The 23264-nt window shown below is 43.3% G+C and overlaps 1 protein-coding gene across 4 annotated transcripts in view; it reads left to right on the top strand.

Moving 5' to 3' along the window:
- Positions 1-23264, top strand: part of LOC147009771 (organic solute transporter subunit alpha-like) — a 46309-nt gene that overhangs the window by 5680 nt on the left and 17365 nt on the right. For 2 of the 4 annotated variants that reach the window (XM_085860837.1, XM_085860838.1), the window contains exons 2-5: positions 796-953; positions 13714-13907; positions 15976-16049; positions 16515-16652. In XM_085860837.1, the coding sequence (XP_085716963.1) occupies positions 827-953; positions 13714-13907; positions 15976-16049; positions 16515-16652 (533 nt within the window). In that variant the 5' untranslated portion in view covers positions 796-826. The remainder of the gene's footprint in view (positions 1-795; positions 954-13713; positions 13908-15975; positions 16050-16514; positions 16653-23264) is intronic. The other 2 variants (XM_085860840.1, XM_085860841.1) reach the window with 2 other exon arrangements.

Raw genomic sequence — 23264 nt, 5'->3', positions numbered from 1 at the left:
ATGATTTGCACCATACTCTGTTGCAGATTGTCGATGCTGCCGAAGCTGTTTCTTGTCGAGTTGTTATAGGTGGTTTGCCATTGCCCTTGCTTGGTGTTTGCTTAGTGGTTATGATGGTGGCTTGGGATCCGAGGGTTCCTGAGTTCAATTTCCCGTTTTCCACTGAATTAACACCAGAGGGTTGACTCAGCTTGTCATCCTTCCGAGGTCGGCAAAATGAGCACCGGAGTACTGGTAAGAGGGGCACTGCATCAGCGGCACAGCTGCGCCCCTAACCAATGAGGCAACCAGCAGCCAAAAAAGGCAGCACATGATGGGAACCATTTCCTTGCCGTCAGGGGTTTTGGCAGGAACTTGTTATTTGTTCCAGGGTCCCGGCGGTGGGTCACCAACTCTTCATGGAGGTGGAGGACACCATGGGATCTTGAACGTCCACCGGCTGATTCCAGAAGATGGGACGTCCTCTCTTGCTTAACGTCCATCCGAGGGACGGCACACACTTTGATAAATCGCCTGCCCATGAAACACCAGGATGACAGTTTCTAGCTGAGTTGGGATTCGAACCCAGACTAGCCAGCAGCTAAGAGGCGAGTGTGCGTACCTCTAGACCCATCCTACCAGTCTCGAACCCAGATTAGACGGCTCAAATTCGAGAACGCCACCTCTGAGCCCCATAGTCTTATGGTAACTAAAATATGATGTTACTTAAAAAAAAAATGGGTGTGGATCGAAAGATGGAGAAAATATTGTGTGAGCAATGGAGTACCAAGATGTTTTTGTGTACTTTCATCTCAGGAATTGAGAGAGAGAGAGAGGACGACAAAGGATGGCTGATGGTGAAATGTATTGGGAGCCAATCCTGTCGAAGTACATCTCGGTGATTGAGCTGCAGAGATTGAACATCACGTCACGATGCTTGGGGGAGACACCGGGCAGAGCCGAGTTCAGAGCATGTGAGCCACAAACGTTTCCACCATTGCTCGATGCCGAGCGGTTTCTAGATGACAGTTGTGCGTTATAAACTCACAATGTAGTAAATTGTCGTCACGAGGTGCACAATGTCACCAGCTTGAACGGTATAAGGCAATGGGGACAATATGGTGCCATTTGTTGTGCTTTTGAAGAGCATGAGTGGAACATTAAACGAGCGGCTTTCATGTCGGCCACACAATGCAGAAAAAGCCTGGTGTTGGCTTCACGGTTAAGGTGGCTGGCTTTAGATCCTAGGGTCTTCAGTGGGTTTTCAGTTAAAGCCCATGTTTTTACGTCGACCAGGTGGGTCAACTCGGCCTGCCATCCTTCCGAGGTCAGAAAAATGAGTACCATTGCATCAATGGCTCGGCTGTGTCCCCAGAAAAAAAAAAAGATGCAGCCAGCAGCCATAGGCTGCATATAAATAAATAAATAATTACAAGGGCACTCTGACGTCACGACGTCACCAGATATGCCTTCGCCCACATTAAAAAAATATGGCTGCCAAACCACGTGACCAATGACATTGTAATGATCACACCAGCGCGCAGGATCAAAGCGATGGCTTTAATAATTAAATAATCCCAGAAGGGAAATCACGTATGGTTCCGGTAATGCCAGATTGACAAGATCTAGTAGCAACACCCGCAACATCCTTCCCATCCAATGCACATATGAATCACCATTTCAATGGATATAACCCCAGAAGCATGAAAACTACAACAACAACAAAAAACAAAAACATCAGCATCCAAATTAGTTCTGGAAATCAATCAATCATCACATAGTTTGTGAAATGCTCTGGACGTATCGTGATGCGAGAAGAGCTTCGGGTGTGTGGTGAAGTACAGTGCGTTGGAGTGTGCTGCTGTGTTTCTGGCGGGGAAAAAACTCCGGTAGCAAAATGGTCTCCTCTTGTTGAAATTCCTCCAGGGGTGTAGCATCGGGCGAAGGAGCCTCATCCATGCTGCGGTGATGCCTACAGTTTCGCCGGTACACGTGCCCCTCCGGAGTGGTGATGGCGTAGTAACGTGGTGTTTGGTGTTTAGCCATAATGACCGCTGGTTCCCAGGTCTTGTTATACTGTCCTCCAGTAATAATGGCATTAGCTCTTTAGCACCCCAGTCAAAAAAAAAATGTTTAGCACGTTGCTGTTGCTGCACCAACAAATGTCGAACATCAACTGGAACTTGTGGTTCCAGAGCCCCGAGTTCAGGCGAATTTCCTGAGCTCAGGACTGGCAAATGGCATGTTGTCCATAACTAATTCCTTGGGTATGCCATGTCTAGCGAACACGGACTTCAGAGCTTCAACGGCATGCTTTGATGTGAGTCCACAAATGCTTATAACCTCAGGATACTTGGAGAAATAATCCACAATCAGGAGGAAATGCTTTCCGGCGAAGTGGAAAATGTCCGCTCCCACTTTCTGTCACGACCCCAGGGGAAGACCATATGGCAAAAGTGGCTCTTTAACGTTAGCTGGTCTGAACTTGGCACAAGTTGAACACTTGGCAATCAGACTTTGTATATCTGAGTTGATACTTGGCTAAAAGACCACTTGGCATGCCCTGGCTTTACATTTCCTTGCCCAAAATGGCCTTCGTGTATTTGCCGCAGAATGTCAGACCGGTGTGTGGCAGGAATTACCAAACGCTCACCAACAAAAACCATGCCATTTGCCATGTGCGGTTCATCCCTGAGATTCCAGAAACTTCTGCTGGACACGGGGAGGTTGGTCTAGTGCATTGACCAGCCGTTCAGAATGTATCCGGCCAGTAATTGTAAATCGTTGTCGTCCGCAGTGGCACCACTCAACAGATCCAGCTTGCTCTGGTTGACTTGCAGATGGGTCATTAGCTGATGCACCCTCAACTGCATGTCCTCGAAAATGGTGTCGTACATCAGGACTGAGCCACTCTGTGCCCTTGACAAAGTGTCTGGAATGAACAGCAGCTTCCCAGGAACGTATTTTACAAACACGTCATAACGCATAAGTCCAAGTAGCATCAACTGAAGCCTTGGTGAAGCTCTGTACAGTGGTTTCTTGACAATTGTCACGAGAGGTTGATGGTCGGTCTGCACCTGAGTCTTGTATCCGTAAACATAGTGGTGAAACGTCTCCAAGGCGAATATCACCCCAACATCTCTTTCTCAATTTGGGCATAGTTCTCTTCCGCAGCGGACAGTGAACGAGAAGCACATACGACCGGCCGGCCATCCTGCAGCAGACAGGCTCCCAAACCGGTTGATGATGCATCAGCTTGCACAACAGATGGTCTTGACGGGTCAAAGAATTTGATTGAGCATTGGCACAGACGATATGGCTTGTTTTACTTTTAGCTTACTGAATGCTGCTGCCTGCTCTGGCTGCCATTGCCAATGTGAGTCTTTCGTGAGCAAATGCCGAAGCGGGGTCGTGATTACCGACATGTCAGGAATGAAACCCGATAAGTAGTTGATCGCACCCAGCGCACGCTGTAACTCAGCCTTGCTTGTGGGTTGTTGGCATATCCGCAATTGCTTGGACCTTTTCTCGGTTTGCCTTTAAGCCGTCAGCAGAGAGAACGTGTCCCATAAACCTGACATCTGATACCTTCCATTGGATCTTCTGGTGGTTAAATTTCACTCCACTCGCTCTGGCCCGGTCAAGGAGTTTCCGCACTCTCTCATCACGCTGAGCTTCATCAGTGCTCACGATGATCATATCGTCGGCGATAAAGTGTACACCTTCAATATCTCCAAAAGTACACTCATTCCTCTTCTGCAGCACCTCACTTGCGGAACAAAGGCCAAATGGCATTCGGTTAAAACGGTAACACCCGAATGGGGGTATTGAAAGTACATTTCAAAGCACTGTCTGAATGAAGCACCACTTGCCAGCATAAATCTTTCTGGTCAAAGATTGAGAAAAACCTTTTACCTCCCAGTTGGCTGATTACATTATCAGTGGTTGGCATCTGGTGATGCTCACATCTTACGGGGGTCGAGGCACAACCTCAAAGACTTCTCTTCTTTTTTTCAGCGATAATCAAATTATGTACCCAATCCATTGGAGCATCAACCTGAGATATTACGCCCCGAGCCACCATGTCAGAGAGTTTCTCTTTGAGGCACGCATGTAAACTGTGGGGTACTCTCCGTGGAGCCTCTATAAGTGGAGAAACTCCATCTTTTAATCGGATGTGGTATGGGCGAACAAACCTACCCAAACCTACAAACACATCTGCGTAATCAAGCGTGACTTCGCTTAGCTTGAGTGGTGTGGTGAGCACGAACAGAACATACACTTACGAGGTCCGTCTAAAAAGTAACGGGACTGAGCCTGCTGTGTGCTCCACTTACACAACTTGAATGAACGGGTTGCGTCACAGTCTTTCGCAACATTCCGCAACATTTTCGCAACAATATATATGATTGGTGATGGTTGAGGCCTAAGTCACATTTGCTCTATGGCGAGGATACGGCGGCCGTACGCCCTCTGAATTAACAGAAACATGCGGCGGCCGCAGAGTTTCTGCGGTGGCCTCAGGGTGGCCCTACGCCGTTTGGCTATATTTTACAAGTCGTAAGGTCGCCGTGGAATTATAACGCGGAGTTATAACTTTTTTTTTCATTTCTACGTTCGGCATAGAAATTCGACAAGCCCAAAAAAAAAAACTGGTAAAAAAATTAAAAAAAGAACCCACTCGTTACCGTCCGTCTGGCTGCACGTTCACCTTAGGACCCCCTGCGGTCCCGCTGTGGTCGCTTTGCGGGCACCTTGCGTCTGCCTTAAATTCTATGGCCGCCGCAGGAACGCCCTAAGGTTACCGTGCGACATCAAATCAAAGACCGTACGGCACCCCCACATTTTCAGTCTCCACAATTTATAAACACGCCGTGCGGCTCCCCGAAAAATAAAAACATATGTGACTGTTACATTGTGTGACCGTGGAAATACTGCGGCCGCCCTATAATTGCTAGTGGCCGTATATTTTGTAGACCCCACAGCCGCCGTGGCAAATGTGACTTAGGCCTGACTGCGCTCATTGTGTGATTTTATACAGGTCGTGATTTACATGTTGTCAAGTCTGAGTCGTCGCACTTTGAGTCGTGAGCAGAGAGCATATCTGAAGTTTCTTGCCAAGCTTGACAAAACACCTTCTGAATCCTTCACAATGCTGCAGCAAGTCTATGGGGAAGAAACAATCTCATGTACATGTGCCTTTGAATGGCACAAAAGGTTCAAAGAGGGATGGGAGGAGGTTGAAGACGATCCACGGTCTGGAACACCTTCAACGAGCAGAACGACAGACAACATCAAACGTGTCGAGCAGATGGTGCGCGCAGATCGTCGACTCGCGGTACAGACGATTGCTGAGGAACTTCCCATCAACAAGGACACTGTCTGGAGCATCATCACTGAAAATCTCGAAATGCACAAGGTGTGCGCAAAGATGGTCCCCAAGCTGTTGGCTGAGGACCAGAAACAGCAGAGTCACTGTCTGTCGAGACATTATCGAGCGCCTCGAGGATGATCCAGACCTGCTCAGGAGAGTCATTACTGGTGATGAATCGTGGATATTCGAATACGATCCCAAGACCAAACGGCAGAGTCGTCAGTGGAAAAGTCCGGCATCACCAAGACTAAAGAAAGCAAGGATGTCGAAGTCGAAGGTCAACGTGATGCTCATCGTGTTTTTTGACATCAAGGGCATTGTCCACTTTCAGTTTCTATCACAGGGTCAAACAGTGAATCAATACGTGTACCAGGAGATCCTCTGCACCTCATGAGATCAACCCGGGACAAGAGGAGGGATCTGTGGGAGAACAACGCCTGGGTGCTCCACCATGACAACGACCCTGCTCACCATGCCCTGAGCATCTGACAGTTTCTGGCGGAGAGGAACATGGCAACTCTGGAGCAACCCCCGAATTTGCCAGACGTTGCCCCTTGTGATTTTTTTTTTCCCCAAGCTCGAGAGGGTGATCAAGGGAACCCGATTTCCTGATGTGGAGGCCATCAAAAGGGTCATGACAGAGCTCCGGAGGATTCCAGAAGAAGTCTTCCGGGGGTGCATCGAAGCGTGGAAGAAGATGATTGACAAGTGTGTGAGACCGGAGGGAAACTATTTTGAAAGGGACAAGTTGTGATTTCAATATATTTTTTTTGGAATAAAATTTTTTGTGAAGTCAGTCCGATTACTTTTTAGATGGACCTCGTACAAAGGCCTTTTAGCACCTCGTTGAAGAAGATCCAGGGCAGCACTTGCTTTGTAACCCCAGAATCGGAGGTGCTGAGGTCTCAACAATGTAGAGCTCAAAATTCCCCTCTTTGCTGCCTGCTTTGCAAAATAAGTCAGTCTTGCCTTTGTCGGTCACCTCATGTCTTCCATCTGCAATCAAAGCTACAGAAGATTCCCGGACCTCTGGCTTCGTTGGTAACTTGTTGAAAAGGGACAAAGGCGTAACACATGTGTGCACGTCAGTATCCAGTTTGACTTTCATTTCAGCTCCTTCTATTGATGTGCATGCATAGCAGTTCTCACCTGGTGCTACCGAATCAAAGCCATCATTGCACAGTTGATCTATTTTGTCGACCGAATCGCCCATCTCTTGTGTGGACAGATTGCCTGTGTTTGGTTCTACATACTCTTTGAAAATGACCCTTCCATCCACATTTGTTACATTCTCTGCCAATGGCAGGGCAGTCATGGTCCCTTCCCCACTGGTATCCACATATCGGGCAAACATCCTGTTGATCCATAGCACGATTGGCATTATCGCGGGTTTTCCTACCATGAGCATTGCGTGTAGTAAACACCGCACCATTATCATGAGCAGCACATTCTGCAAACCGCACGACTTTCCTGCATAGCTCATTTACCTCCAGTGGCACCTTACACATCGACTGTATTTGTGTGTGGCTTGCCTCAGCGGCTTGGCAGATATCCAAACGTTTGGCAAGGTCCAGTTCCTTTTCACGTAAAAGACTCTCTTTAATCCACAGATTGGACATTCCGAAAACAATTTTATCCTGAATCATGTTATCCACTTTGACAAACTCACATGATGTGGCCAACATTCGTAGATCCATCAGGTAATGACTAATTGACTGCCCATCCTGCTGTTTGGTCTCCCAGAAGTTGTGGTGTTCATACACCAGGTTCTTCCGAGGGTTGCAGTAATTATTGAACTGTTTTATCACCTCTGATAGTCCCTTACTGTCTGACGTGTGGTCGAACACAAACGTGTTGTAAACCTCAATTGCCTCCACTCCAGCACAGTGGAGCAAAATGGCAACTTTCTGGTTCTCCAGTGTGGAGGCCTGCACTGACGCCTCCAAAAACAGCTCAAATTGCTGGGACCAGCGGCGCCATTTCTGACTAAGGTTCGTGGCGTCCAAAGAGAGGTATTGTGGTGGCTTGAGAAGTTCCATAGTTGCATGCAATCAATCTTTAGGGCCACCGCTGCCACCATGTAATAATCAAAGCAATGGCTTTTATAATTAAATAATCCCAGAAGTGAAATGACGTAGAGTTCCGGTAATGACAGATCTACAAGATCTAGTAGGAACACCCGCCATCAATTCCCCACCCCCCCCCCCAATACAATTTAGGCTGATATGACCCTCAACATTTTTCATACTGATCGGAAAAAGCACTCAACGCATGTAAGTATGATGTCATGACGAAGCCACCGATGACATCATCAAAAAAAAAAACATCACACTTGTTTCCGATGGGGAAACTTCACGTGTGTGTGTGTGTGTGTGTGTGTGTGTGTGTGTGTGTGTGTGTGTGTGTGTGTGTGTGTGTGTGTGTGTGTTTTCACATGTGCCAAGTTTCATTTTTTTTCCATGGAGTGGTTTCAGAGATGCATGGGTCCAAAGGTTTTTCCTTTTTCCAAACACGGATGCCACACCACGTAACCTATGACGTCATGACCATCAAAATATTCTACACTAGCTGAAGTACCCGGTAATACCCGGGAAATTTTCCCTATTTTCCTCACGCGAGTTAGACTAAGGCATTAGTTGTCTGGAGAAAATTAGGAAGGCTTCTTTTATTCCTCAGATTTATGGAAGGAAGGCTTTATGCTGCCGTAATCCTCAGAGAGGTCATAGTTGAAGGCGGCCTTGAGCCACTCAATGTTTCTAGCAGCAGTGGCAACTGTCCTTGATGTCCTGGCAAAACCCGGACCGAGAAAGCTGGAACGTGAGTTTTGTGCTTCTCTCGCCCGTCGGTGTGACTCTCTCTCTCTCCTCTCTCTCCTCTCTCTCTCTCTATCTTTGCAGCCGACTCTGCTTGCCTGGCTCGTTCATGAGCAGATATATCAGCAGTAGGACGACTCTCTCTCTCTCTCTCTCTCTCTCTCTCTCTCTCTCTCTCTCTCTCTCTCTCTCTCTCTCTCTCTCTCTCCTCTCTCTCCTCTCTCTCCTCTCTCTCCTCTCTCCTCTCTCTCCTCTCTCTCTTCTCTCTCCTTGCCTGGCTCTTTCATGAGCAGATCTATCAGCAGTTAGCTGTTGCCGTGCGCGTGCAGTTCGAGAATTCAAATAACAGGAGGAGAATGTGTATGTTTAAAAAGTCAATGAATACGAACATTTTGTATTTCAAAAAACTCCAGCGTTTTTAACCATGAAGCCTTTTGTTATGATTAATACGCCGGCACACTATTCGAAAGCCTTTTTTTTAATGGAAATGGTATAATTTTTTTTCATTTTTATGGAAAGCCACTTAGTGCATCCTGGAGCTGAATGTTAGGTCTATATGTATGTAAAGTTTCATCAAGATCGGTTCACTGGTCTAGGAGCTTATTGGTTACAAACAGACAGACAGAAGGACTGCCATTTATATAGTAGATGAGTAGTCGCACCTATGGTGAAAGACGAATGGACAACCTGAAAACACAATGCCTCCGGCGACTTCGTCGGCGGAGGCATAAAAATGCTGAATGAGGTGAGTGATTGCATTCCCCTCGAAGACAGATGGTTAACCAGGACCAAGAGGTTGAGCCAAGTGGCTCCTCCTCTCAGCTGAGGTCCTGAAAAATTAAGTGCAAACAGCTCTTATTAAATCCAATGTCGATTGCCTTTCTGGCAGGTTGTGGATGTTGTGGAACGTTACTGTAAATACTGTACACAGGAGAGGTTATATAGCAGTTGCAATATTTAACGAGAAGCCATTTCTCAATGGAAAGCCCGTCCGTGTCCACTTTATACTCGAACTAAACTCGCCGAAAACAACAGCTAAAAAAAAACAATTCTGATTAATTACACTGGGTTGCATTTGAAATATTTTTTTTTCAGAGGTCTCAGTTTTCTCAACTGTTCTTATGTGTTTTTTGCATGCTGAATTCAGAAATGTATCTAATTCGCTCAATCAGGTCAAGTTTTTGTATCAGGATGTCAGCCTCATCCTCGGCGTCCTGAATGCACCATCAATTTAACTACCATCTTTAGTCACAAAGTCATTTTATATATAGTTTGTACATTTTCTGTCAATGGAAGTCTGATTTTGAATTAAAAAAAACAAAAATGGATTTTTTTTTCCTTAAAATTGAGATAGCATGTACAAAAACTTGACCTGATTGAGCGAAATGAGATACATTTCTGAATTCAGCATGCAAACAGCATATGGGAGCCGTTGAGAAAACCTAGACCTCTGAAATGACGCAGACCAGTATTATCATTCCCAATATTCTCATTATAAGGGTTTGTTGAAAATTTTATGACAAAATGTCAAATAGTAAATAAATAAAGAAACACGGAAGTGATTATAAAAGCAGGCCATCTCACATTGCGTAGTGACGACAGGCTAATAAGAACTATCTTTACTCTGTCGCTTTGCCCTTTGGCGTTTTGAGCAAATTATGAATTGGTATTCTCTATATTCTCATTATAAAAACTCCTTGATTTTATGACAAAAGCTCAAATGGTTATGATAATTATTGTTCTCCCTAACCCTAACCCTAGCACCACCACCTAATGCAAGGAGGCCTAGAGGCAGAACAGAAGGCATGTAAGAGAGGATGCTATGGAACAATGGACCACCTACTACAAAACAAGACCAGAGTCCATGCAATGTGTTAGGCAGGGAAAGCAGTTTGAATGCACCATCAATCTTTTATTATGCTCCACACATACAAACCTCAGAACCATCCATGCGCCCAGCTTCGTCGTGCGCCGCTATGTTCCCGCCTCACGATGACCGCTCTTCTGGTTGATCTGATCCATGAATACATGACAATCAAAAACTGTATAACAATAAGAACCAAACTGTTCACAGCAAGGAGAGACCGCAATCAAGCTTTTTATGGTGTCCCATATTCATGGATGATAAAATGCATTAATTTTACCAAATCAACCCAAAAGTAATCAAACTAATTGAGAAAGCAATGGATCTATGGAATACCATATTGATATGACAGCACTCAGAAGGAATAGACCGAAATACCTGGGGTGAAGATACATCGCAGGATCGTCCAGGGAGACAGCCTTTCCTCCCCCCCCCCTCTTTTGCCTTGATCTTGATCCATTGAGCAAACTCATTAATGAACAAGAACATGGATATAAAATAATGTTCAACGAGACAGGGAGGGTGATATCTATTGTAAATGGACGATCCTAAACTCTTTGCTCCAAACGACAAAAAATTGGCAGAACAACTGCAATTAGTGAAATGGTACTCTGACAACATCCAAATAGAATTTGGCCTCCAAGTGTACAAGGTAGACCAACAATAACAGTCAACATAAAAATATGATCACTGGACCTGCGGCTTAATGCTGTAACCCAAATGTGGTAGAATTCTGACTGGTGCATCTGGTGAGGAAGATTTTTGAAGGAATTTTTATACGATTTTTCGAAATTTTTTTGCTAAGTCCACCATTTTGACACATTTCATGTGATCGGCATGACCTCCGCAATTTAACATCACGACCCTGTCCTAATGTTGTAACCAAAATTTGTTAGCATTCTGATGGGTGGCTGAGTCTGGAGGAGAAGATTTTTAAAGGAATTAATGCGATTGTTTTTTTCCCAAAAGTTGACAATGTCGGCCATTTTGACACGCTTCTGGTCACATGATCTGCTTGACTTCCACAATATAATTAACATCCATACTCTACCATAATGTTGCAACCCAAATCTTTTTTGCATTTTGACAGGTGGGTTGAGAGAAGAAGATTTTGGAAGGAATTTGCGTGACTGCCATTTTGACACACTTCCGGTCATGTGATCGGAATGACATTGGCGATTTAACATTCCTGCCTTGGCCTAATGTTGCAACCCAAATTTGGTAGCATTCTGACTGGTGGGTCTGGAGAAGAAGATTTTTGAAGAAATTAACTAAGTCGGCCATTTTGATTTACTTAAAGTCACGTGACTGGAACGAACGTTGTAATTCCTGTGACCAATCGGGAAAAGAACATTGCTGCAAATTTTCAGCCAGATCGGCCCTGCAGTTTGGCCAGAGAAGTCGAAGAAGGAGACGAACGGTCAGTGCGCGATGCTAATACTTTATTTGGAATTTAAATTCCAGATATGCTAAAAAATCAACACAACTACAACAACACAGGAACTATAAAACGAAGTATCGTACAAATACCTTGGATTAGAAGAGGGCCACAAAAACAGTCTCAAACAAATGTGGAAAAAAAACAATTGCCAATGAATACCAACATAGAACGAGGCTTATTCTGAAAGTATATCTCTCTCCAAGAAACAAAATCATGGACATGAACCAACTTACAATACCAGTATTCTAATGCAGCTAAAAAACTAGAAGGGGAGCACTCGGTAGAGTGCAAAACCTCCACCGCCAATACTGCTGGGTCACTTAAGTGAACCTGATATCCTTTTCATTGTAGGTCAAAACGGATCAGACTCTACTGAACCACGATTGAATAAACTAAACTAGATAGACGCGCATGTAGAAATGCCAAAAAAAGAAAATCGAAATTTTTTTTGAAAAAAAAGGTGCAAAATTTGTTCGTTTTTTTTCTCTAACAATTTTTTTTTTGGGGGGGGGGTTGGAAATCACTTAAAACATGTAGAAATGCAAAACTAAAATTCAAATATTTTTTCAAAATGGCCGCCATAGCGGCCATATTGGACTTTGGACCAAGTCCAAAATCTAATGGCATGATCCTTGGACCATACCTAATCCCCCCACCAAGTTTCATCGAAATCCGTCCAGCAGTTTTTCCGTAATACTGTTCACAAACAAACAAACAAACTAACAAACAGACAGGGGTGAAAACAGTAACCTCTGTCCATCTTCGATAGCGGAGGTTAATAATAAACTGGCCACAATAAGTGAAATATCAAAACGAGGAAACACTTCACCATGCACAAAATGTTCTCCAAAAATCAGTGTATCCCGAGGATGTACCTGCCAAGACAAGAAGGAGGTAGTGGCTTTATGGAACTCAACCAAGTGCATAGAGTGACAACAGTAGGATTGACTGAGGGCATGAAAATAGCAACAGACTACCAAATCCAATTTGTACGTAAACATGAAGACAACAAGCCAGAGAAGGTATCCCCAACCTGCCTCACCCAAAAATTCCAAAGACACTTGCGAGCAAAAGATGTCACATGAATACAGCCCCAATGACTGCAGAAAAGACTGAAAAATACAAAGCGAAATACTAACATGCATACACTGACAAGTGGGTGAACGACAAAAGAGCAGGGAAGAAAGAGCAACGACAGAGAGTTGGACAGATTTGGCATAAACAAAGAAGGCTCATTGGAATGGCTAAGAGGTCAGCTCAACTGGGATGGAAAATGAATCGCTTTAAATACCCAAAACCAAGAACACGACACGAATGGCTTTGACTCAGTTCTACCATTTTTTTTTTTTATCAGAGAAGTGTAGACTCTGCAAGGTAGAAACAAAGCATGATCCACTTCCTAGCGGGATGTAAAAAATCAACAACTCATGTCAGAGCAGCTGGACACACAAAGGTACAACAGTGTCTGCATAAACTTTGAAATCTCAGTTCCAGAAAACTCATAAAAACATGAACCAAAAGCAATCACTCAAAACAAGGAAATAATGCTCACATATGACATGATGATCCCATCGAGTGTGAACATAGAAAACAAAGCATTGCGATCAGATAGCGTTCAAAGAAAGGAAAAGAAAGCATTGCTAATTGAGGGGTCAGTATGCAGCAATTTTGGCCGAAACAATGCAGTAATCAAAAAGTGACCAAATATCAAGACCTCAAAAATGAAATGAAAAAGTCTTGGAAGATAAAGAATGCGGAAATTGTAACAGTGATAAATGGAGCAATTGGAATGATAAAGAAGAAACTTGTGGATACCTTGAGACCTGGGAGGACTCCATTCCACCTTCTGAAAGCTGCATATGGAAATAACAACCAACGAAACACACACACACACACACACACACACACACACACACGCACACACACACACACACACACACACACACACACACACACACACACACACACACACACACACACACACACACACACACACTCTCTCTCTCTCTGTTGGTTGCATGAGCTGTGTACACTGCTACTTTAAGTTTTGGCACAAATTTAGAATTTGCTTAGGTTACCAGTTACCTGATCATTACTATTCCCAATACTCTTTTTAAAAGATTTACTCTGTGATAAAATAATCTTGCTTGCACCAGAATGGAGTTCTTGTGCTCCGCTACCTTTAATCCATCGACAAGTTTAACTTTCCATGTGGCTTTTATCCAATTTGTTTCCTCCGCAGCACTGGACGTGGTGGACATGGTGCAGCTTTCAATCCTTTCGATCATGGCAGTGACCGCACTTGCCTTGCATGTGCTTGTCGCTCCAGGCATTGCATTTATCTCTCTCTTTGATCCTGCATGTTGCTCCCTTCCAGCTCCCGCTATTATCAGTGCTCAGAGGGGTCGGGAATTGGCAATCCGTGCAACACCTGGGGTAAGATGTTGATAAAGTAATGAAACGTTATTGTACTTCATATTCAGGTTGCCCTGTTTCACATCCTCATCTGAACCGATGGCTTGTGAAGCTGGGAACCCTGCAGGTTCAAAACCCCACATACCATGTCCATATGTACTGTATTTGGCCTTTTGTCTTGCAATGTCCTTAAAGTGCTGAGGTCTGTCCTTCAGGTTATTTATTTTCAACCTCTTCAATGAACCTGAGTTCAATGTAAAAGTAGTCTTTTTATTGGCACTTATTATTATTATTATTATTATTATTATTATTATTATTATTATTATTATTATTAATAGAAACACACTGGAGCAGCACTAAGGGACAGGGGCAACTCCAAGTTGGAGATAACCATCCCAACTTTGTAGAATGTTTCCATGTACACCTGTGAGCCACATGCCCACCTGATTATGACCACTAAGTTTTAACGCATTTCATTCCAAAAACAAATTTGACCTCAAAAATAATTGGTGGTTGAATTCAATGACCAAATATACAACTCCTCTTCAAATTTCAAGTCAATTGGATGAAAATTTATAATTTTAGAAATTCGGCCCATGTTGACCTCAAAAATAATAGGTGGTTGAAGTCAGTAACCTGATATTTAAATCCTTTTCAAATTTCAAGTCGATGGGATGAAAATTGTAGATTTTAGAAATACCGCCGTAGTTGATGACCTTGGGCCTATGTTGACCTTTTAGTCGATGTTGACCTCAAAAATAAGTGGCTGGTTGAGTTCATTGACATAAAATAGAAATCCTCTTCAAATTTCAAGTCAATCGGATGAAAATTGAGGATTTTAGAAATTCCAGCTGAGTTGTTGACCTTTTGATCTATGCTGACCTTTTGATCCGTACACAAAGGAGGCAGAAACTGCAAATTTCGCCCTTTCATCAATTCCCTTCGGATCGCTGAAAGGAGTTTCCGGAACCGAAACTTTCCCATCGCGTGTGAGGCGGGCACCGTTGCATAAACGGAAGTAGGCAGCATATAACAGGTCTCTCTGTATCCGCTTGAACTATTTACATGCAGATTATGTCTTTCTATTCGTGTACTTCGACTGCATAACATTCTCAAATGATCCTCTCAAATTTTGAGATTTGTACTGGCACTTACATCTGATTATGTATGAGTATTTTGTCAGACCGTTTGGTTAAAAAAAAACTTTTCAAAACCAATTGTTGCATTGAGACTTTTGTTTTTTTTTATCCATGTGACTGTTGAATTGCTTTTTTTACGTCCACCACCAAAGGTGGACTGAGGTTTTGATTTCACACCTGTCTGTTTGTTTGTTTGTTTGTCTGTGAGCAGGATCTCTCAAAAATTTGTGGATGGATTCAGACAAAGTTGGTGGACAGGTTGGGTGTTTGACAAGGATGAAATGTCACCATTGAGAGATAGGGACAAACATGATATGTAACATGATAGCTCAAAAGTTACGGACGGATTCGTACAAAACTTGGTGGACTGGTTGGGTGTGTGACCAGCACCAATTTGTTCGATTTTGGTGAAGATCCAGATCTGGATGTGAGAATTTTTAATTTTTTAACTTTACATTTTAAGTGATTCTTTACCATTGTGAGATTTTTTTTTTGTTTTGTTTTGTGTGCATAGTCGAGGCTCATGGAAAAGCCAGTGCAGTGAACGGATCAGGACTTAACAGACAAAAACAGGAGGCAAAACACGCATACATGGGGTAAACAAGTTGGACACAGAAGACGCATAGGGGATACACAGGACCCTAAAACGATATTTAGCATGATCCTCCTAAAAGTTGTGGATGGATTATGACAACTTGGTGGATGAGCTAGAAGGTGACAAGAACAAGCCAATTACATTTTGGTGTGTAACAAGGACGAATGATCTGGATGCAGATCCGGCCAACATCAGTGGGATACAAAACGTAAACTCTTCAGCCTGGCAGACGTATGTGCTCTACCGAGTGTTGTTGTGGTTTCAAATGAAAATTTCAAGCAATTATCTGTACATATTTCTGTCTGTGTCTTTTATCTGTCTATTCAATCCCTCTTCTCCTCCTCCACATCCCAAGCTTATTGCTATGACATCATGCATCGGGTTTTGGATTCCAAGATCTGCTCTCTTCAATGATTTTGTGACTAACGTGTAAGTGCATTTAACGCTTTTAAGATAATGTTTATCAAGGATTTGAAAAGATTATACTTTCGTGTAGTACCCTAATACTTCGATGAATTGATACACGCGATGCTCGTTTTGGAAGCTCACACCAACTAGACACCAAGAGTTGTACTTCTTGCTCTTAATGGACCACCGGTGGAGTGAGGTTGAAACGTTCCTGTCAAGTCTTGCTTTCCTGCACTTTTGCTCTTGGAATGCATCCTGCTCAGTTTAGATGTTAATGGAAGTTGGTTTGCACATAGGAATACCAATAAATACAATAAATATTTTGAGTATTGATTACAATCTAAACTTTACCAGTTCTCTTTCATTTCCCTTTGGGTTTTGTTCCCTTTCCTTTTGACTTCCTGCTTTCTGCAAACTTCTGTTTCAATAAAAAAAAAATTATTTCAAATGCTTCCAATCTAATCTCTCTTCCTTGTTCGTCTGCAGGTACTTCTCATTTGTCATCCATCTATTCCTGTTGCAACAGATGCAATTCCTAAGCAAGAAACCTGGTGCCACCATGCACCTCAACACCGGACCCTTCTGCTGTTTTTGCCGCTTCTTGCCCGAAGCACCTCTAACGATGTACGGATGCGGTTGGGATCAGGCTTTCGTAAGGGTGTGAATGCATGTGGATTATCAGGTGTGTCGCATGCTCTCTGAAAATATGTCTGCCAAAGCTACATCAGTGGGAGCAAGCACTTCTTTCACTACCACATAACTGAGACACGTATCTGTTTTGTAAAATGCAAGGAATGTTCCTTGTGAACTTTCTGATAGAGTGTTTGCGGCTGAAACAGAAACTTGATCATTTTTGAAAGCTACTTTCGGAGTAACGTAATCTTTTCATTAAGCGTGACATCATCTTTAGTCACTCTTATTAAAGAGACATACAATGGACTCTTGCCAATTCCAAACCATCTTCTCAAATAGAGGATTACGTTCTCCATTCTTACCAAATCAAATACTGTGTGATGTTGAATGATTTATAGTTGGAGCCATCGTTTCTCTTGCGCAGCATACGACAATTCAAACCTGCGTACATTATAGCTTGAATCGGCTTCGAGAGTCAGATCGGAGCTTCCAATAACTCAACACAATGACAATGGATATTCAACTACACGATTTAGCACAATGGATGGAAAAGATTTTCTTAGCTGCGATAAATTATGCTGTGGATGGAGAGCAAGTTTTAATGAAGGAGATGTTGGATAGACATGACATATCCATGGGGGTATCGCCAAGATGTGGACCTGAACCACATTTCCGTCCTGTTATTTGACCCTGATTCGCTGAACCACTTGCTGCATGTTAAATTCGGCACATTATTTTAGATTGTAACCACATCATGTCGGATATATGGAATATGCTCAAAGACGTAGGCGAATCTGAGTCACAAGACGGGAGGTTTTGAGCAACAACAGAGAGCAGCGCCATTGTTGTCCTGAAATGACCAGAAGTGTTTTGAGGAAACTGGTTGCATATAGCAACTCGAACAGCACTCGATAGAGTGTACACCTCTAGCAGGCTGAACAGTTTGTTTTGTATCCCACTGATAGGCCGTATCTGCATAAGGACCTCAACTAAAATCTTATCGACTTCTTGTCACCTGCCCAACTCCTGCACCAAGTTTTGTCATAATCCATCGGCAACTTTTTTGAGCTATCGTACTACATATCGTTTTTGGCTCTATTTCTCAACGGTGAAGAATCATTTTAAAATTCTAGTGTCTGGTTCTGTATCTTCTCCAAAATGTAATCATTTTTGTCCTTGTCACACAACCAACCTGTACACCAAGTAAAATTTTTTCTTTTTTTTTTACGAATTCATCCATAATGTTTTCAGATATCCTACTCACAAACATACAAACAAACAATTGAAATTGCTCGTTGAGCAAGGAATTGCCAGAATAACTTTGTCATATCTCCATGATCTCTGAAAGAACAAAAACCTGGAAATCAATTTGGTTCTTATAAGTCGACAGTGCTCCTGTTTAATGAGTTATAGCACTTAGTTTGGTCATGATCATAACTTGGGAGTCAATCGGATTTGAAATGGCATTTTCATCGCAATTTTAAAGTTTTGACCTGACCCCCCCCCTGACATTCGACCCCCGACTGCTAAGAAGGGTGTTGGTGTGACACCCCCAATTAGACATATGGTTGGATGCAGAATTGGAAGATACACATTTTGGATTTGGTTTGAAGTCGATACGACCATTTTAGCGGACGTTATTGCGAAAATAAGAATTTTGGTTTTTCGGTGACCTTGACATTGACCTTTCACCTACATTCACCAAAAACGACAAGTGTCTAAGTTGGACCATGGCCGACGTCTGTACCCAGTTTGGTCATGATTGCTGAAACGGTGTGGCTGCTACAGGGTAAACAAACAGACAGACAGACAGACAGACACACACAATGACACACACACAACCGACCAACATAATTGCCAAAATCCGAAGGATTCTGGCAATTAACAAACAAGAAAGATGATGTGCATGACACGATACTTGCGAAATCCAAATAAGCAATAGATGCTCTGAAAATGGCAATTTCGAAAATTTGACCCACCAAGTATTTTAGGCCGTAATCTATCGGTCTGGAAACGGCTAAAAAAAAGACTAATATGCTACCAACTCGGGACATACATGGAAATTGGTGATACCTATAGATTTTGATGCGCTGAATCCTAAAATGCACTCCGACAAGCGATATTTCTTTATGGGAAGGAAATATCGCAGGTGGTAAACCTGTACAGTTGCCACTCGCGTACACCTCAAACAAAAGTCTTTCTCAGATAGTCAAAACCTCAGTTCAACGAATCCTAGGGGCCGAGTGTTGTCCTGTTGCGTTCCTATTCCATGTAGACAGACAAAGGAAAATTCGAACAAAATGTGTTTAATGATGTCAGCGAACCTTCTGGTCCCATCAAATACTGTACATGTAGGCCTAATGCCAATATAAGGATCAGAGGCTGACTGATCATCCGTGTGAGACAAATAAATGACAAAATGGACATCTTGAGATGAAGTCTTGAGATCATTCTTAAGATATTTCGAGAAACCAGCCCTTTTGCGATACAAAAGCATAATACACACAAAAGTGAGAAAAATATCAATGATTACACTACTTATCCTTCTCGTATCCATGGAGAGAACTTCATATAACAGAGTAACCGATGCAACACAACGGTTAAACTGCAAAGATGCATCGAAATATCCCATATTTTCAAAAAAAAGAAGGAAGGCCGTGCACTTTCTTTAAAATTAATTGGAATTAGCATTTTGATCTTTGATAAATTTCGAAACAAATTGCAGTTAAATTGAGGCATTGGATTGACTGCTATAAATAAATAAATAAATAAACCATAATTATGAAAATACCTAAAATTAAGGACCAGGATATTTTGATTCGTCTTGCACTTGAAAGGAACAATAAAGTACAGCTGTAGAGGTGTCACGAGGGTACAACATCAAGAGCACCATTAATCAGTATCATCGTCCTTGTCGCTGCCACTCCCATTGTCAGGATTTTCATCCGCCTTGAGTTCTTCCTGCAAAATCGAATTTTTTTTTTGACAATATTGTGGCGATTCCGGATCGGTCTGTTAGCATACGCAAAGTTTAGAACAGGGAGACACCGTTGGCCAGGCAGCAACATCTTTTACTCTTGCAGGTGCTTTGTGAATAACGACGATGAATTGATTTCACTATCTCCTCCGGAGCCGGATCTTTGAGCATCCAAATAACTGATGACGTAGCATCTCGCATCATCCAGCCATGGCCTTTCGGGGATAGGATATTCATAACAGGATTCAATGAGCGGTGATGCACGGCAGACTTTTAGTTTTGCCAAGAGAGTGCTGAAACGAGGTGTCCTTCATTGAAGGCAGACTGTGGTCGTCATCTTTAGGCCCAAGACAAAAGCTTCGATACCCAGCAACATCGATGTCCGACTCCTTCCGGTGGTAAAGTTCCTAGGTGGAATTTCTCTCGCTGTTCTTTGTGTTTGCTCCTGGAAGAAGATGAAGTTCCAGACGTAAGCAAAATTTTATTCCGATTGGAACACGTTTGGTTAATGACGGCAATAAACTCGAATTTTTCCAATTCAGATCAGTCCTCTGATTCTGGTGTGCAAGAGTGGATTATGGAAATGTTGGATGGAGCTCATAATAAGATCATAATATTTGCTCCTCAGTAGAGGTCACACTTCAGGAAGCGAGTATATTGGTGGTAACAAGTATGATGATACTTTACTTCTATGGCAATGCAGTCTTTATCTCTGATTTAGCACAGCATCTCTTCGTCTGGACCACCTGGATGCTGCATAGCAGCTAATAATAATCCCGAAAATCTGGAGTACAATATACTTTCAAGTCCCGAATAAGCGTGTAGGGTGGAAAATCCCCCAAAAAAAAGTCTGAATAAGAGGGCAGCGTGGAAAAACCAGAAATGTGACAAATATAGAACATGGATTTTATTGTTCAAATGCGTACTGTACTCTACGCTTTTTCTTTGGCAATCTGTAAGCGCTTCTTCGCCCTCCTTCGGGCGTTTGCTTTGATTGCTTTGAATCTGCTGAACTGTGGAGTGAAGAATTCGGATGTGGAAGACGAATGTTTGTCGATCGCAGCTTGGATGTCATCAAGGAATGCACGGTCCGCTTTTTGTTTCATCATCCGCAGCTTCGCGTTAGAGAGTGGTGGTAGACGGGAGGTCTTCTTGAATTGATACAATGTCTGTCTGACTTTCGTTCTCATCTGAATCTGGGGACTCCACCTCTTGCATAAGTTCTTCTTGAGTCAACTCCTCTCCCTCACAATCCATCAGTTCCACACCCTCATCTCATGGTACCTCACTGATGTTCGTACACGCCAGATGTTCTTCAAGAACTCTATGGTCCTTGTGGTTCTTTCGTCGCGTGAGAGGCTGAAACGTTTATTTGGCTTTTTAAGGCTTACACGATATTCTCTCATCCAGTCCAGAATCCAATGGTTGGAAAAAAGTTAGTAATTGTTGTGGCTTTTCAGGTTGTGCATTCGGCCACTTCCCGTACAGTTCCTGGAACTTTCCTTTGAAGACAAACCTTGGAAGCCTAACCTATCAGACTTCCTCGGACATCGATGAACTACTCGAATGCGGCCTGCCGGACCTCTGGGGCTTTGTGCTTCCTACCAGCACCAGGGGCTCCAAACGAATTCTTGGATAATGCAACCTCGGTTTCGCTCTTTCCAAACTGATGATAGGCACGACCCGCTACTTGACGAGCCGCTCTAAATCGACGATCTGATGATGGCGTCTTTTTCAACGATGGATTTTTTTTTCACGGACAGCTCTGGAGATGCACCCCTCCTTTGGGAGAGGCCGTACATATTTCTTCTTCTTTTTGTCATACATCAACTTTCCTGCTGCGTACTCGCGGTCGAAGTCTGCTTTGAATTTATGACAAAGTTCTCTCTTCGAAGGTGTACTGTCGCTTACGATCCCTGAATGCATCCTTTCCAGTGCTACTACTATCGGCAGATATCTCTTCACCCTTTCCACCGCTGACATCGGCAGATGCCTCGTCTAATTATTCACCTCCTTCCATTTCAATATCCGTCAGGACAGGCTCTTCTTCCATCTTGTCTCAATGACACGAAACGATTGAAATACAAGTAAACCGCGATGTAAGTACAGTACTTCTCCGGTATGGGAGAGTCAGTGGCGCCACACTCAGGCAGCCGAACGAATCGACCGGCGGGACCCGCATTGACGCCGTGCAGTACCCAGACCCATGGCGGAGATCGGTGGCAGATGAAGGAATTTTGGGAGGAAAGACGACACATCTCTCGACGGGACAACATTGTCTCCCTACACGCTCGCCGGTGTAAATATGACCTGAGGGTGGCAAGAACGATTTTTTTTAATAAGCGTGTAGACCCGAATAGAGGCCGTGTCGGGGGGATTTTCACTTCGAAAAAAAAAAAATAAGCGTGCACGCACGCACGCTAATTCGGGACTTGAGAGTACTCAAGTACGTAATGCTCAGAAAATATTAAAAGATAGTGAAATTCAAAATCCCAACAAGTATATATTTGGGACAGATTTAGGTATGGAATTACTAATACTCATTTTCTTTAGCACTATCAATGTTTCTAATGCTGCCAATGTATCCCATTGCCACTTCCCTCAAACCTACAGCCATCTTTCCAAATTCCCACAGATTATGCAAATAGGTGGTCGTATATTTACATATCTGGTCTGATCAGTGGCTGCTGCTGTGTGGGAGCATAAGCATTTTGCTGGAGATGGTTGTCCATGAACAGGCCCCTCTTCACGCTCAGATGCTGTAAGCTCTGCTTGCCGCAAGTAGCTCTTTTGTGCTCGATTGACACACTGGTTGTCTGTAAACCTAGCGTAATACCTCAAACGGTAGCCAGTAGTGGCAGCATCCGGAATAGGGATTGAAACAAATAAATTGATAGATGTTTTAAATTCGATCATTTAAATGGCAAAAACAACCCATTTCTGACCTGCCTTATAGGGACGGCAGTTAGAACACTGCCCGAATTTCAGAAGCGATTGCTCAATTTTTCTTTCTCAAAGCCACCACGATCCCCTCCTCCACTCATGTCCAGTAGGCCAGAGATCTATCTATGAAACGGACACAGACAGTCCTACCTACCCTCCTATACCCCAGCCGTGGGTAGGGAGAAGTAGTTGGCCTATATTGGTTGATGGACTAAATTTTGCAAAGAGACCTGACTGACGACGATGTTGGTGAATTTTCACACTGATCACACCAACAATTGTGAAGAAATCCTTGAAAATGATGCACGGAGCTAAGTTGAAAATGTACAGATTCATGTTACGGCACGTTGCTCAGACTTGCCCGTTCTCAGCTCTGCCGATTTGGCAACAATGATTTATTGTCGACCTTCGACATCCAAAAGAGACGATTTCTTGACGAATGATTGCAGCCAATAAGTACCATGTCTTCTGATTGAATGCTTTCGATTTTTTTTCCTCCTGTATTACCTTCCACATGTATTATGCAGTGTACATTGCGGTAAATGTAATTACTTGTCGGCCCAAATTTGGAAGAAGCATGAGAAAGACTAATAGAAAAGTGAAACCGAAACGTCGTCTTCTAACTCACGATCTGATTGGCTGTCGGCGTGGATGAATTGCGGAAATCTCTAGAAATAGTGCAA

This window comes from Eptatretus burgeri, chromosome 17 (assembly GCF_056783735.1).
Source record: "Eptatretus burgeri isolate ZD-2024b chromosome 17, Ebu_testis_v1, whole genome shotgun sequence".
Taxonomy (NCBI): domain Eukaryota; kingdom Metazoa; phylum Chordata; class Myxini; order Myxiniformes; family Myxinidae; genus Eptatretus; species Eptatretus burgeri.
Note: the sequence above shows the minus strand (reverse complement) of the source record. Positions and strands in the feature narration are given on the sequence as shown.